At 27.8% G+C, this 17,906-nt stretch overlaps 3 protein-coding genes across 4 annotated transcripts; 1 reads left to right on the top strand and 2 right to left on the bottom strand.

Moving 5' to 3' along the window:
• Nucleotides 1-458: 458 nt before the first annotated feature.
• On the bottom strand, nt 459-8,335 carry SpdS (Spermidine Synthase). 2 transcript variants are annotated; one of them, XM_017902261.1, is made up of 6 exons: nt 7,973-8,335; nt 4,896-5,082; nt 2,852-2,972; nt 1,914-2,160; nt 1,123-1,352; nt 459-682 (listed from the first exon to the last, which is right to left on the bottom strand). In XM_017902261.1, the coding sequence occupies exons 2-6, from the start codon at nt 5,024-5,026 to the stop codon at nt 530-532; spliced, it is 882 nt and encodes a 293-aa protein (XP_017757750.1). In that variant the 5' UTR covers nt 5,027-5,082; nt 7,973-8,335; the 3' UTR covers nt 459-529. The 2 variants fall into 2 exon arrangements, with proteins under 2 accessions (XP_017757750.1, XP_017757749.1); XM_017902260.1 differs by having other exon boundaries at nt 4,896-5,095.
• A 2,988-nt stretch (nt 8,336-11,323) lies between these two features.
• On the top strand, nt 11,324-14,174 carry LOC108549060 (putative histone-lysine N-methyltransferase 1). Its single transcript, XM_017902277.1, has 4 exons — nt 11,324-11,543; nt 11,618-11,740; nt 12,144-12,327; nt 12,413-14,174. Exons 1-4 carry the CDS (start codon nt 11,471-11,473, stop codon nt 14,172-14,174), a joined length of 2,142 nt encoding a protein of 713 aa, XP_017757766.1. The 5' UTR covers nt 11,324-11,470.
• A 274-nt stretch (nt 14,175-14,448) lies between these two features.
• On the bottom strand, nt 14,449-15,743 carry LOC108549069 (probable transcriptional regulatory protein Cthe_2075). The gene is made up of 4 exons (XM_017902288.1): nt 15,530-15,743; nt 15,146-15,392; nt 14,729-14,891; nt 14,449-14,658 (listed from the first exon to the last, which is right to left on the bottom strand). The coding sequence occupies exons 1-4, from the start codon at nt 15,711-15,713 to the stop codon at nt 14,449-14,451; spliced, it is 804 nt and encodes a 267-aa protein (XP_017757777.1). The 5' UTR covers nt 15,714-15,743.
• Between the last annotated feature and the right edge of the window lie 2,163 nt (nt 15,744-17,906).

A 17,906-nucleotide genomic window follows, 5' to 3' on the forward strand; every position in this document is an offset into this window, starting at 1 on the left:
AATTCAGATTTATATACAAGATATTTTTAATCGTTATATTTAGTACAATCGATTAAGCCCTGTCGTGGAATGTTGCAAGTTGTAATATTATATTATATTATTATATTAGATTATATTATATTATTGCTTTATTCTTATTAATTAATTACAAAATACCACGTACATCTATGGTGATTATGACGATGAATATTGTTTTATTATTATTATATTACAGCGAATATTCGCGAATATAGATATTAGTCTTAATTACATTGAAATAATAAAGAATTTCTAACATTTCGTGTCATGTCATTGAGAAAGTGTTTTCACGTGTACGTGTGATGAATGTGTGATGTTATTAATTAGTTATAAAACATCTATATTAATAACTGAACATCGAAATTGATACAAAACAGTGTATATTTAATAAGTATAAAATATCTCGATAATCGAGGTAGTTGAAGTACAACCGATGACAGTGATTTCTCGTGTATCAAAAGTCTTGTGTATAAAAAAGCGATTTATATTATTTTCTCAGAAAATTCGATGACTAGTTCTCGGCGAGTGCCACGTTTAGTGCTTTCGTTATAAACCTTGGGAGAATGAATGCAGCTCTGTGTACTTCGTCGTTGTAGTATTTCATGTTCATCTGATCGAGCTCACTTTCACTGAAAATCTTTCTTGGCTCTTTGAGATTCGTGTCCTAAAAATTTATATCGTTTAATAATTGTTAATCTTTGGTAAAAAATTATTCGAAATTAATTTATAAGTTGGTAGTCTTTTACGATCATTGGAATATATTGCAAAGATAATTTAATTTTTAATTCCTGATTAATCGTATTGGTCAAGTGCAGTTTTGCTTGGATTGAAGCAAACAAAATTTTGAAATTCATTATAAGTAAAAAATAATGTAGGAAGAAATAATTGTTAGGTATTAAGTGGAAAATATTAATAATGTATACTATTAAGTATACTAGATATATTATTATTATTATTATTACTTACATATACTATAGTTATTACAAGTAAAATTAAGAATAATAGCAACATAACATTGTTAATATTAATTACAAATATTATTATTAATTTTATAACTAATATTGTTAATATTTTAGTATTAAAATGTATTTGATTAGTACTCACGGTACTTAAGCTACCAAGGACGAATCCAATTTGTCCCGTGGGGTAGGTAGGCACAGACACAACACCATATGATGCAACCGAAAATAGCGATTTACAATGTTGCAGAGTCCGTGTCACGTGATCGAGATTTAACCATGCAGTGCCCGCTTGACTGCAAACGATTCCGCCAGGTTTCAATGCACTTTTCATCAAATCGAAGTAAGATTTGTGAAACAGGCACTCTGCTGGACCTGGATTTGTAAACATTTTGTCAGTTTATTTAATTCCTTCGAAGAAAATATTTCTGTTATACATTTTCTATTCATAAATATCGATGATATTAAACCAAAATGGTTCACATTAGGTCATTCAATTAACATATAAATAGTTAAAAATTACCATTAAAAGTATTTGGATATTAAAAGCAATTTAAAGATTTTTCCAGTCAACATTAAGTTTCTTTCTATATGTTATTAGTTATGTAATAAATATTTTGCTTTATCACGTAATTTATGTCATAGTCGTTTCAAAAAATATTAAAAATAATTTGAATCTAAAGAAATTTTCACAACTATAAATTTGCAATATGAATTATGTGTTTAATTAATTTATGTGTATAAATAAGAAAATTTTTCCAAAAGTAATTTTCAGAAGTATCACTTTCACGTATAACTTATTCTCTAAGAAATTAAAATAAAAATTAGAAGTTAAAGATAAAATTTATAAGAACAGTCGAATAGGAAATTTTTAATATGAAATAGGTTTAATTAATTTTGATTTTCTTTGTCTTATTTTCTTTGTCCTCTACTCACCGATAGGATCACTGCTGTCAGTAATTATAACGTCAAATTCCCCACGGTGTTGCTTCAGGAATTGAAAGCCATCTCCCACATTAAGAGTCACTTTAGGGTGATCCAATCCAATACCCATAGAAGGCAAATATTTCGTCGATACTTCCAGTACCTTCGGATCGATCTCGACTTGTACGATTCGTTCTACTTGTGGATGTTTTGCTACTTCACGAGCAACTCCACCGTCTCCACCCCCGACTATTAAAACCTGTCAAAATAGATCAGAAAAAAATAAAATTCCAGTTCAACACTGCTAGTATTTTTATAGTGTCTATATAGTAAAAATTTGATTTCTTCTTGACAATTTTTAAAATTTTCTATGATACATATAACATAATATAAAATATTAGTATAATTAATTTATAAACAAATGAAGAAATAATAGGTATATAATAAGTACATATATATTACATATATAATAGGTACATAATAATATATATTTTATTCAAATAATATATATATAGGTACATGAATAGTAAATAATATTTCTAAAATTTATGATTATTTGAATAAAATTATAAAAACATGAAAAATAAGTACGTACATTTTGGTCAAAAAATTTTGTAAATTGTACGTATATATTATTATTTATGAATTATCTGTATACGTTCGTTTTTTAAATTTTCGAAGAAGCATTAGATAATTTAAAAACAATGTCATTATCATCAGTACCATTATCACTAGCTATTTATATTTTACTTTGATTATTTTTATATTTAGACAATCTACGTGAGTAATATTTCTTTTTTCCAGTAGTTAATCGTTGAAGTAAAATAAAATGTCACGAAGGTGTTACTAAATTTATAAGAACAATAATTCAACGAGTTAAATGCAAATTTCAATGTTACGGAAAATTATTTAATAATCGAAAAGTGTTGAAGATACATGTAATATCTTACAGTTTTTGGATTCGGGTGGCTGCACAATGGTAAAAATGCAATCATCTCCTGGTACGAGAATTCATCTCTCTCCGTGCATTGTATGATACCATCTAAAATTAGGGTCCTTCCATGTGATTTCCTGTATACGTGTAATTAAAAGAAATTCCCTTTGAAACAATGTCAAATAACTAACTTATTTCGAGTTTAATTCCATTTTACTTTATTCTTTTCTTTCCTCTTTCAATCGAAATTTTTCGAAAATAGAAATATATCGCTAGACCAATAAATTACTATGTATCTTCATAGATTACACAAAGAGAACATTGTAGGAAAACAGAAGATAAAGATAAGGGCATTGTGTTGCAGCAATCGTTGTTTATCAGTAAAATACACATTCGTACAAACGAAAGATTAGATACACTTGAAATTGTGAAAGTCTACGATGAACTTTGAATTATGCAATGAAGAATATCGATATATCCAAAAATAGTGACTGTTGATACTTTATAACTGAGAAATCGTGGACTCGAAAATAACAACACAGCTATTACTGCACTTTCTCGATTGTTCCTTTCTTTTTCACTAAAAACTCCTTCGCAGAAAACAAAAGTGACCCAATATTCAAATTATTCTAGAAAAAAATAGTAATAAAATTGTTTAAATTGGAATATTAAATTACTGCAGTTGTTAAAAATGAGATATTAAGATCATAATATTAAAGCACCAGAAATACTAAATTAAAAATATTAAAACACTAGAATTACTAGGATCGAAACACTGAAATTAAAATCCCCTTTACCCAACTTTTTGATTTGGGATATTTAATTTTCGAATCTGAGAGATTCGTCGATCCCAAAAACAGCAAGATCCTCTGAAAAATTTTCAATTATTTAACACGTTCTATGACACCCGTCTAGAATAAAAATTGCAATAATTCAATTTTATAACAGAAAACAAGAGTGACCCAATATTAAAATTATTCTAGAAAAGAATAATAATAAAATTGTTTAAATTGGAACATTAAATTACTGCAGTTATGAAAAATGAGATATTAGAATCATAATATATAAACACCAGAAATATTAAATTAAAAATATTAAAACACTAGAATTACTAGGAACAAAACAATGAAATTAAAATCCCCTTTACCCAACTTTTTGAATTAGGATACCAAATTTTACAATTATTTAACACGTTCTATGACACTCGTCTAGATGAAGGATTGCTATAACTCAATTTTACAATAGAAAACAAAAGTGACCCAATATTAAAATTATTCTAGGAAAGAATAATAATAAAATTGTTTAAATTGGAATATTAAATTACTGCAGTTATTAAAAATAAAATATTAGGATCATAATATTAAAACACCAGAAATATTAAATTAAAAATATTAAAACACTAGAATTACTAGGATCGAAACACTGAAATTAAAATCCCCTTTATCCAACTTTTTGAATTAGGATACCAAATTTTACAATTATTTAACACGTTCTATGACACTCTTCTAGAATAAAAATTGTAATAATTCAATTTTACAATAAAAAACAAAAGAGACCCAATATTAAAATTATTCTAGGAAAGAATAATAATAAAATTCTTTAAATTAGAATATTAAATTACTGTAGTTATTAAAAATAAAATATTAGGGTCATAATATTAAAACACCAGAAATACTAAATTAAAAATATTAAAACACTAGAATTACTAGGATCGAAACACTGAAATTAAAATCCCCTTTGCCCAACTTTTTGAATTAGGATACCTAATTTTCGAATCTGAGGGATCCCAAAAATCTCTGTTGTTGTCATTCCCAGCTACTTTTGAAACGTCAAAATCCGATCTCCATCTCGAGCTAACCCCTAGCTAACACCCAGCCAATCTACTCGCGCAAATTTCACCAGTCATCACGCACTGCATCCAAAATTCCAATGCAACTGCATCGCGCTGCCCGCTTCTCTCGAACGGTCTGCACACCATCTTCTTAGCAATTAAACTCAAAACCAGTTCATCTCACACCGAAACAAAGCTATTGTTAAGATAGGCAAAGCGCGATATTTACGTGTCGAGCACCATCACGTCCTGATACTGCGATCGTTCCCGATGCAATATCTTGACGACCTCGAGGGACAGCGAGACACCTGGCCACAGATCGTTAATTTCACTGAACCATCCATGCTTGATCGCATCCATTTCTTCTCCTCCGCGTGTTCGTGGGCCCTCGGAGTCCGTCTCGTCTCGCGATTCGACTGAAAGTAGACACTGTCGGGTCGGTTAATCGCGGGCGAGGAAAATAAAAGTGCCAACTTTTTTATGCGGCCAAACATGTTTCCCTACGACACGGGCCGCCACTTCCACTCCCGCTGGTGCGGAGCATGAAAGAAGAAATGGCGAAACTCGTTTGTCACCTGTGTATTCGTGCTGGTAGCATCCGGCTGCTGACGCGCCGAGTACGAGTCTCGATGCGTTCGCGCTGTTGTTTGTTAAATTATCAAAAGGGATGCCAATCTGTCAAGATTGCAAAGGAAGCGTGATTACTGTCGGAGTGGAGTGAGTCATGGGAGTGTAGTTTTCGGGATCATTTTGGCGGGTGAAACGATTTTTGCTCGGGGTTTCGGACAGTTCCTGCTGTAGGTACTTTCTTCAGAGAAATATTTTTATTTCCCTGTTTTTTTTTTCTTTTTGTTTTTTCTTTTTTTAATCTGAAAGAGAGGAAACTTAGGTAGATGTTGAAGAAATTATGATGTAAATGTTGAAGAAATTATTTAGATAGGATAAAATGGAAAAATTAGAGAATCAAAGAAGTTAAAACAAGGTGAGTGAGAATGGATCATGATCTAAAATTGTGGTTAAGGATAAATAGTTTCTGGGAAAGCTTTTTATATAAATATCTAAATTATAGATAGGCAATTTTGAAATTAGCGACTAAAATAGAAAATGAAAACAAGTAAAAATGAAAGAAATGTTAAAGAAACAGGTATCAAAAATGAGTTACATGTATAGTAAATCATGAATTTCCCTATAGTATATTTTTATAATAAATAAAATTTTAATTGCATGTTTAGTCAAATCAATCCAAATGAATAAATAAAACAATTCTTTTAGCGAGTAAAATTTTGATTGGAGATTCAGCTAGGTCATTTTAAAATTGATAGTAAGTAAGAGAGGCAATAAGTGCACGAGAAAGGTGTTAAATGAACTAAAGGTGTAAAATGTGGGTCATAATGTAGAAACTGCAGTTGGGTCATTTAAAGATGGAGAAATGCAAGTGGAAAAGATGCGTGTATAAAAATATGATCAGAAGTGAGAGAGTGAAAAATAAATTTTTAATTTAAAATTGATCTTATTGCGAGGTCTATGTTCCTATTGAGAAAGGGAAAAGGCATTATAATTAAAATTGTAAGAATTTTTGAGAAAACAGGTTTCCTTTTACCGAGCAACGTGTATTTCTTTATACTACCATTTTCCAACTTTAAGAAAATAAGATAATTAAATCAGTGTTAGGAAAAGAATAATATTTGAATATTTAATGCAATAACAATTATTCAAAAATATAACTTCTGTTGAAATGTAATTTACATACAAATAATTGAGTAATTACTCGTATGTAAACTATATTTCAACAGCAATTATATTTGAGTAATTGAAATATTGTAAAAATTAAGTAATATAATGTTTTCATTTATAATAAGATTATAAATTACTCTAATAAAATTATAATAAATAATAATAAAATTATAAATTATAATTACTCTTATATAAATTAAATTTCAACAGAAACTATATTTGAGTAATTGAAATATTGTAAAAATGAAGTAATATAACGTTTTCGTTTATAATAAAATTAAAAAATACTATACGATGAGATGAAATAACACAATATGAAACAAACTTATATATAATAATGTCATATAGAGAAGTAAAATGAAATTATGAAATGTATTCATAAAATTTGTGTAGAAAATATAGAAATAATGTATAGTAAAATTCATTAGTCTAGTAAAGACATAAGTCCATATCTTTTATATTTGATAACTTTGTACAAATTTTAATAACTATTCAATGACATATATATATAATTAATACTATAACGAAATTGCTATTTTTCATTCATAATAAAATTCGCTAAAGTTTAATTTTATTATCATAATACATTATCCAATTTTTCAAGTATAAATTATTATTAGGACACATTTCCTAATACTACTTCGTGTTAATAAACTTCATTCATTTTAATCACTTTCCAGAATATTTCGAATCGTTTTTATATTTCATATTAAATCAAACGTGACAAATAATTAATATATTAAATACTCTTATACAACTGATTTCTGTTACGTTGTTAGCATCGTTACTATTGCAGAAGACCACGTGTTGACGTGGTGACATGTAAACAGTCAGTTACGATTAGTAGTCACAGAAATTCAACTACTAATCAATCATTTCCAATTTTTTCTACCTTATGTATTTAATAATATGTATTTATTTAAACACCATGCTTTTGTATCACGTTAATTACATAAAATTTCAACAATAAAAATAGAACCCCTTTATATTTAATTTCCAAATTCCATTAATTCTAAATGAAACACGATTTATTTATTTAAAAAATGATCGAGCAGCAATCAATAAATTAACAAAAATCAAAAAATATATCTATAAGAATAAATAGAGATCGTGTTACATTAGAAATCATTTTCAGCAAGAAAACTGAACGAACAAAATTAAAAATTCCATTAATAAACAGATCCTGTTTCAAGAACATAGTACTACTATACTCTCTTGAACAATTCAGAATACACATAGAACCTACTAAATTTTATACAGGTACACCTCGTAAGCCTGGAATAAAAACGTTTCTCAGATAAAAATTCTCGTATCACATCCTTGAAACAGTTTACCAAAACTCACAGTCGATATCACAGATTGTCAAGTAAAAATTGTCACAAACGTTCGATAACCGAGGAAATACTTCACCTCTAAAGGAACTCCACTATTCAACTTCAGGCTACCACCAACACGAATGGCGACAACTATCCTAACTTTCACATCGTCCGAAAATTTCATCCACCGAAGGGATTCATAGTCAAATTCCGAGATTTAATTCAGATTTAATCCACTAATTTAAAGAACAATCACCAGAAGAACGCCAGGAGCGGACGTTGGAGCGACCCACTTGATCCTGTTAACTTGCTACGTCACCTCGCGATCTCCACGATCGCGTCGAAAGCGTGGACAAAGCGTTCTGAACGTTCACCGTGCGAAGCAACGACGAGGCGAGACGATGAGCAGTACACGATGCGACGACGAGACGACGAGCAGACCATCGAAACGGAAACACGAACAAGAATGGAACATAGACGGGAGTTTACTCGCCAAACGGATAATGGTTCTTATCAGGCTCCGCCTCTCTGCGCCCATATAATGACGGTTCAATCACGGGCAAGATAACTCGTGTGCGCTGTGGTGTCGGTTGTCGAAAGAAAAATCGGTTATCGAATTCCAGTCCAGGATGAATTAGTATTTGGAGATGGTTCGTGATTAAGATCAAGATGGAAGATGAAGAGAGGGTGTTCAGTGGTCTTTTTCATTGGGGTCCTCGCTGGCAGCTCTCTGCCAAGATGCCCATGGAAAGAAGACTTGCATTCACGCATACAGGGTGTTTACAAAATATAACTGAACGAATCGTAATTGGGTTTCAGGAGAAAATGCAAATTTACGATTATTATTTATTTTAAATTAATATTTATTTACCTACGTTTCTTCATTATTTACATGTTTGATTTATTATCAGAGGTAGGTTAATTGACTTTCCAGGAGCGTGGTAATTTTTGTCGATGGTTGTAAAGTGAAGACACGAATCGAGTTCTAAAGTTCAGAGATGGCGAAACAAATTTGTTTGCGAAGTGTTCTGTGTCAATATGTTTTACTGCGTCGTTCATGCACAATTTTACGCGTACTTTTCTCATAATGCATGCGTCTGATCTCTAACTGTAGTGTTATCAACGCAATAAATTTCGTTGAAATCAGCGTGACTGATGTTCTAAGTACTTGCCAGGCCTTGTACTAACCTTCTAACTAATTTCTAACTAATTTCTAACTAATTTCCAACTAATTTTCACATGCACTTGCTCACTCGTACGTATATCTACGCTTTCTCTATTGCTCTGTTATTTTCTTTCCATTTCTGAACACATTAGACACGTCTATCCAATGCCATGGGTCATCATACACCCTTGTTAACGAGATTATGTCTATTTCTTGATCCAAACACCTTTCTTTTAGATTTTTAAACTCTGATCCAAATATTCTTCGACCATATTTCTGTCGCTCGACTCTTTATTCGTTTTACACAAATAGCACCGTTTTCTTAATTTTTTCTTTTTTTAATATCTTCGCAAACTGCGATGGCTTACCCAACGAAAGAATCATTAGTAAATAACGGATATATAAGAAAATATAAATAACGAAGGAAAAAAGAAATTATTGTTAAAAGGAATTGAATTTTCGATTAAAATAACACATTTGCTTTTAGCCGAAGTTATTTTTACGTTAATATCGCAATGTATTTTAAAAAGTAATTAGAACAGAATAAATAAAATACTCAGAAAATTTAAAAATAAAAAATTTAAATTAAATAAAAACTTAGAAAAGATAAGATTCAGGTCTTAGCTTGAATGCATTTATTTTTCTTTTGTGCAATTTTGTGCATTTGTTAAGTATATAAGCGTTAAACCAGTAAATAAAATATTTTTGTGAATTAAGCTGCATTGAATGTTATATAAATAAAATATTTAGCGTTAATAAATAAAAATGTCGATAATATTTAGTTTGGTTGCATTTAGCTGCATTCATTCTTCCTTCAAATTATAGTATACTCTTTAATGCAACCTTCTTTGACATCGTGAAAATTTATTAAAATATCAACACGTTCTTCTTAGTTTATAATTTTTAATTTATTTCAAAGGATCCGTTTAAATTAAAAACTCGGTTAATCAATTTATCGTATTATTATTTGAATTTTAGATTCACAATTTAATATCCAATTGTTAGAAACGAAGACACCATAATTGCCATTAAAATGAAACGCGTCAGGCGATAAATTTACCGTATGCTCTATCTCAAACTCGTTCCGCATACACGATCTTGAGTTATTCGAAGTGTTTTTCTCGATTTATCGAGATGCATTCGTTTCATTGAACGGAAATTGATAAGGCAAACACGTGCAAGATTGGGTAAGTTTAGCCTTGACGCGCTTTGTATCTAAAGTTGAGATCAAAATAGTTGTACGTCTGATCCAGCCTCGTAAAATCGAAGTAATTATAGCGCAGAATTATGCGAAATTCATAAATCTTGCCTCAAACTTTGCGTTTCGAAAAACGACGTTCTATTATTTTCAGGGTTAAATGTTTCGTTTTAATAGTAAAAGAAAATTATATTTTGTGATTAATTGTTTCGTTATTAAGTTGATTCTTTATTAAGAAATTTAAAATCGAATGTTGATTATTAATGTTTCACGATTAATTATGTCGTTAATTTTGTAATAAGAAACGTAATAAAAAAACGAATATTAATTACTGGTATTTTATGATTAATTATTTTGTTACCTTGCTGATATTTTATTAAGAAATTTTTAATTAAGTGTTTATTACTAACATTTCGTGATTAATTATTTTCTTATTTAGTTAATTTTTAATTGAAGAATATGGTATCCAATATTTCATAATTAATTGTTCACTAAATTATTATTAAGAAGCTAACAGGTTATATATATTATAATAATATTAATTTTCAAGTCAATATAAGTTTATATAAGAAATATAAAAAAATCTTAGAATTGTTAATAATTGATTACACTATTTAAAGTTGTATACCTCACGTCATTATATCAACCACTGAGTTACAAATAAACTAAAGATAAATGAAGGAATAATTATAAAATATTTATTTAACCAATTCATTGATATATGGATATATGTATGTACACTGTGCAATATGTACAATACTTATCCATATTCACAGAAATTATGATTATATTTAATAATAATAAATATAATAATGAAAAAATATCTATTATTTATTTAAATAAAATGTTTAATCATTAATCTACACTAATCGAAATACGTTTCAAATAAAATTAATACAGATATGAAATTTATTGCAATTGGATTACTTATTGCATTCTTTCATAGCATATTTTCATTTGGGAGGACTAAAGTATTTTGCAAGCAGAATAATATTTAAATTAGTCCAATTTTATATAATGTCATAATAGGTCTACATACTTAATTTGGTAACATTATTAAATAATATTTAATAAAAGCATAAAAAATTATGCCAAATTATATATGTATAAATTAATTAAAATGAGTATATTTCGAAGAAGTCGTAAAAGGTATGTTTAAAATTTAAATTTAAATATCATTGTGAACGCGGTTTAATAAAGCGCCATAAATAAGGTAGTGTGGTTTGCGCCATTGTCGTGTAAGCATGTTTGATATAATGTTTATTCTTTTTTAAATTTAATGGAAAAGAGTACCATAGTAATTAAATTAATTATTGGAAAGTTCTCACGATATACTAATATATGGTGTATTCCTATTTTTAATTAGTTGTTACTTTGAAATTTAAAATAACATGTTTATGTTAGCGGAGCCGCGACAGAAACAAAAGTGGTCACTAAACCCTCGCGGAAAACAATGGACCGAAGGTTGGTAAAAATTTTTATGTAATATAATGACATATCTTTAATGAATTTTTAATGACATTTATATGTTTTTGTAGATTCGAGTAAATTTGGGCAGAGAATGTTGGAAAAAATGGGCTGGACAAGCGGCAAAGGACTCGGCGCAAATGAACAGGGTATAACGGAACACGTTCGTGTATCTCTTAAAAATGATATGGCAGGTAAATGTACTTAAAAATTGGATATAAATTCTATTTCCTGTTAATTAGTAATTTGTTTGTAAGAGTTTGTAAAGTCATCCTAATAATACTAATGTAGAAACTAACCTAGATATGAAATTGAAGAATATTTAATGGAATAAAAATTATTACATGAAGAATTTCACTGTTCTTTTTTATCGTTATAATTTATAATATTCCTAATATAATTTATTATCATTAAAATATTTCAATAATAGTTATAGTAGGTAAAGTAGTTTTTAATTGACATATTTATATAATTTCATGTTTGATTTGTTTATTTGGTCAATACGACTGAGAATTAATTTTGTGAAATAATATGGTATAATATTTTGTTTACTTTATTAATGCTATTAATAAAATAGAAGTTACTTGTTTTTCATAGGTATTGGATTTAAAAAAGATAAATTAAATGAAGCATGGACAGAGCATCAAGATAACTTTAATGACATTTTACAAAAGCTTCAACAAGATGAAACTCTTAATATAGTGCATACAGATGAAAGTAAAGGTGCCTTGAGTGGAAAGTCACTAGAGTTAAAATCTAAAGAAAGCCGTGTTCGTGTTCAGTAAGTATTGTATATAATGTATTAAATATAACAAGATATATATAAATGTTTCATACTTTGTTTGTATTATTATTGCTATTATTAGTTATAAAAAGTTTACAAGGGGGAAAGATGTAAATAAATATAGTTCAAAAGATTTGGCAAATATATTTGGCCAAAAAGAATTAAATATAAATATAAGCAATAAAGGTGAACAGAATGAAAACGAGGAAAATTTTAAACCAACTGATATTCAGGATAACAGAGGTGGTGTTATTACCATAAATAGTGGCAACATGACTGAATATTTTATGAAAAAAGAACAAGATTTTTCTTCACAATCTAGGAATAAAAATCAACAGGAAAATAGTACAAGAAATGAATCTGAATATGTTGGATTCGAATTTACATTAATATCTGGAAAAGTAAATTTTGATAATAATGAGGAGAGTAAGGAACCTGAAAGTGTTTGTAATTATGCTTTTGAAAATCCTTGTGCATATTTAAATAGTCCTGAAACTGTGTTAAATTCTACTAGTATATCTCAATCCTTTAAGAAGCAAAAATTTGATAACGGATCAAGTTTAAGTAGTAAAGCTAAGAAACTTAAAGAAGATAATATAAATGAAAACAGATATGAAAACGGAATTGTAAATGCCGGATTAAATTTAGAATGTCAAATTGATGAAGTCTGTAATGGAAAAGAATTTGAAGTATCTAGAGTACAGTTTGGTCTTACAAATACAGCGTTAGATTTAAGTGATGAACGAAATGATAAGAAAAGAGTAACATTTAATGATCATGTAGAATATAGTACTGATTGTGTAAAAAAGAAAAGAAATAAAATTACATTAGATAAATTTGAAGTTGAAAATAAGAAAGCTAAAAAAAAGAAGAAACTTAATGCTAATGTTAATAATTCAATATCATATGGTTTTGTTAATGAAGCTTTGAATGTCGCAGAAACATCTGAAGAAATACATGATAATGAAATTAATGAATGTAAAACCAACAAATCTAGAAAAAGAAGAAAAAGTTGGTCAAATTTAGAAACTATAATAGAAACACCAGAGGAAGAAAAAGCATGTGAAAATGAAAGAGAAATTAAACGTATTAAAGTGGAAAATAATATTTTTGATGATTTCATGGTTCCAGATATTTCAAGTAATAAGAAAAGAAAGAAAAAACACAAGGATAAAATAGAAATTGTTACTGAAAATAAATGTGATAAAGAAGAAAGAAAAGAAATAATTTCAGAAATAAATAGTAAGAAAGTCAAATCTGAAATTTGTGAAGACCAAGAGAGTATTTCTAAAAGTAAAAAAAAGAAAAGAAAGGATAAAATCAAAGATATTGAACCAAACTTAAAAAAAGATGAACATGTCGTTTCTGGAATAAAAGTTATGGAAAATTTGGAGGCAGAAAAGATGAAATCAGAAACTGTGAAAGTGGAAAACAAAAAAGTTAACAAAAACAACAATGTAAATGATCTTAAGCCCGAAACAATAATTATAAAAGAAGAAAAAGAGGTTTCTGATAAAGAAAATACAAAGAATAAAGATGAAAATGAAACAAACAATGTAGAAAAACCGAAACACAAAAAATTAATAAATAAATCTGTAAATATTTCCACACGCGTTAGAGTATTCTCAAAACGAACAGAAAAACCAAGAAATAATTTAATTACAAGTACATATCCAAACAGGTTTAATAATATAACATCTCATACTACATGGACTCAAAGAACTTGGGATCATAACACTAGAATGCCAAAAAAATTATTAATGTCTCTATTTCAAAGTAACTCTGTTTTGGATTTTCCAGGTTCTAACATTCATGAAATAAAAGGATATGGCGCTGATATGTAGTGAAATGTAAAATAAATTAACACATTTTGTGTATAATAAATACAAAATTTACGTTTTGTAACAATATTTATTATCAAATAATATCTTTTCTGTAAATATACAGAATTTCTTTTATTTATATTTTGTAAAATCAGAACATATTTTATGAACATAAATAATAATAATAAAATATATTTATGGTTTTTTATCATTACAATTATTTTTTAATACCTACTTACAGAAAAGAATTTAAAAATTAGTAGGTAACATCATTATATGTTAACTCTATCCTATTTTAACTTAGATTAATGTTGTCATCTATTTTAACAATTTCATTTAATTCTGATTCAAGTTTCTCTTTAAATTTGGCTATACTTTCTAATTCTTTTTCAGTTAATTCAGTTACAGCCAAAGGAATAGCTCTATTTTCTATTGAAACTATAGTATAACCTAGATTTTCTAATTGTGTTTTAGTCTTTTCAGGATGAAGAAATTCACTTTTAAACTGCAAAAAATAACAATACAGACAAAGAACATTAAAATAATAAGAAATTTATAAGAATTAATTTTTATACCATAAAATATGTACTGTCATCATTATTTACTTCTTCTACATCTTGCGCATCTATCATTATTGCATCTTCCATAGCTTGATTCAGATTACAATTTTTTGAAACTGTAATGTAACTTGCACAATCAAATGTACTAAACAATATTTTGTTATCTACAGTCCTAGCACTAAAATTTATACACAAATTAGTATAATTTAATATTATGGTAGATGTTCAGCTAGTCACAAAATTATATCTACACACACATTAGAAATATGTTTATAACGCGAATACATTATAGAGCAATCATTCTTGAAACATCCAAGGTACGTTTTGGATCATTGCTTTATGAAATAGGTTTAATAACAATGTATGTTTTATTTTATGACTAGCTATATATCAGAAAATAAATATTACATTAAATTATGAAAGATTACTCACTTAAACCTTTTCACCAAATTATTAATAATTGGTTTTATTTTTGAGATATTGTTAGTTACAAAATAGACAACAAGTATAACTCCTTTTACAGAGGGACAAATCGTAACTACATGAGTGTCACCTTTTGGAGGGTTTTTTAATCTGTCTAAAATTGTTTTCAGTGTAGCTGCAGGCATATAAACTTTCTTTGATTCTGCAATTAAATTTGCTAATTTGTAATTAGTTGTTGGATCTGCATCACCAGTTTCTATAAAAAAAATAAATTTTATTACTGTTATGATTTAAACTTATTATTGTCTTATTTAAATACAGTAAAATTACTTTAAAGTTCTATTTCAAATATAAGGAAATTTTTATTTTCTTTTTCACATGTGAAAAACGTACGTTCTACCACTGCTCTCATTTTGCCTGCTAGCATTCTAAATGTCGTCATTCGTAATTTATCTTGTGACTCCTTAATATCTTTAATATTTTTCCACTTACTATGACCTGCATATCTTTTGGTTTCATTTTGAATCAAAATGTTCCTATAGTGACGATAAATTAAAGTTTTCCATAGGTACTGCATTTCAGAAAACCGGAGAACATTAAAGAGGTTAGGTACCTAAACGTGTATGTACGTATGTACATTTTCTGTAGCAGGGAGATTAAAAATGTAATATTGGTATTAATTATTTTATTCTAAATGATAGTAAAAATTAAGTAGACATTTTATTCGTATCAGTTTAATGGTTATAAATAATTGTAGTTTTATTAAGAAATTATAAAATAATTTCTAATTTAATCTTTCTAAAATTTATATTATTTAGAAGAATAAAGACGTTTACATTTTACTTATTATTTAGATTAAGTATATTATATGGTTCGATATATTTTATCATTTCTTTGCCATTTTTTTTATATTACTAGGTATTTGATTAACGTATGGGATTACTGAAATCATAGAGATAAAATTTGAAAAAGAAATCCTTTAAACAGAATAATAAACAAAACACTCTGCTTCTTAAATTATTAGTAACTTTACAATAATCAAATTGCTTTCCTTAAATTGTATTTCTAATGTGTTATTACATACATTAATAATAATATTCTGTATTTCATCGAAACAAATATCTCATATTATTCATACCTTTGCAAATTTATATGTATGCTAAATAAGTATGTTCATTATTTCATTTACATTGTTATAAAATCTGCTATCCTTAATGCTTGAGCCTACTTAAATGCAGGAGTAAAAGTAAATATAAAAATCAGTAATTTAATCTTTCTTTATTTTTCACTCTTACATTACCAGTTTTCATTATTATATTATTATTTAACTTACTTTATCCTACACTTAGATAATCGCTATCGAGAGAGTGTCATCTCTCCAGATATTTTGTACTTAAGAAGCAAATAAAGCTTTATTTAATGCACGAATATCAGCATACTAAATATGAAGATACCCTTTTTTGTATTTCTCTGAAATTACTTTCTGAGCGACATGGAACGTATTAAATTCACATTCGATGGGCATGGGGTGAAAACCGGAAACGGTGGATAGAACTAAGCGTTAACCGCAAGCTGATACGATTCCGAATTCCGCAATCTATCGGGGTCCAACGATATCCATCGCTGAAATATCATTCAGATTCCAACTGTACTTGACGTCCATTATTCCATTATGCCATTATCGGAACAAGCGCCGCTAGACTTGTAACCAGATCCGCATACTTGAGTGTGGAAGGGGTTTAACGATACGGATAAATAACAGCAAATGGAAAATAATTTATTATACCCAGTGTACTTTCGAGTTAATTAATTTGCTCGTTACCTGAAGTGTGATTACAGATTAATTAACTCTCCTCTTTTAAAAGAAGAAATGCAAATTTGCCTTGAAGTTACATGAATCCCAATGGAGTAAGTACACATGGAGTATATACGAGTACTATAATTAAGCATCATATTTTGTAAATTTACACTGGAATAAAATATTTACTTCCTAAATAAAAGTTGTTATTATTATAGATGGAATTATTCGACTTATATTACTTTATATCGATGTCGAGGAATATACATTAATTTAGTATGTGCTATTTGAAGAGACGTTTAAATATTTTTATAGAAAAATTTGTTGAAATATATTGTTCATTTTTACGTGTATGTGCCACGAGATATATGTATACGAATAACACGTTCTATTTTATATCTATTTTATGAAAAAAGAGCTACATTTTGCATTTGTTTGATTTAAAACAATGAATCGCTTTTTACGTATTTCGATTTCTTCCGGCGTGAAAATTTCGAGCATAATCTCTCGGTTTTAATACGACACGCAAAATCGTTTCAGTGATTTTAAGCTTTGCATATTTTTAATAGTTTTTTAATTAATTAGCAGTAGATGTGCTTTATTAATATTACAAATTAAAGTACTTGTATATCGTTTTTTAAATATTTTCTGACAAAAATGTTAAAAATATTTGTTTGCTTCATACGATTAAAAATTTAAATTAAAATCATTTAACAATACCCACTTAGAGATATTATTCCAGTCATTTAAAGATATTTAACAATATCTATTTATTAAGATTAAAAACTAGTGAGCAAGAAATTATGTGAAAATTTATTATTTGTTATTATTATTTGTGTGAAATATTTTGACATGTCTTATTTTATTAAAACCAAAAATATAATTAAAGTTAGGAAATAAAATTAATTATCGGAATTATACCTTATTTAGAAATATCTTCACTTTATGATAAAAGAGTTCTGTATTAAATAT

This window comes from Eufriesea mexicana, unplaced genomic scaffold (assembly GCF_001483705.2).
Source record: "Eufriesea mexicana isolate 0111107269 unplaced genomic scaffold, ASM148370v2 scaffold1801, whole genome shotgun sequence".
NCBI lineage: Eukaryota > Metazoa > Arthropoda > Insecta > Hymenoptera > Apidae > Eufriesea > Eufriesea mexicana.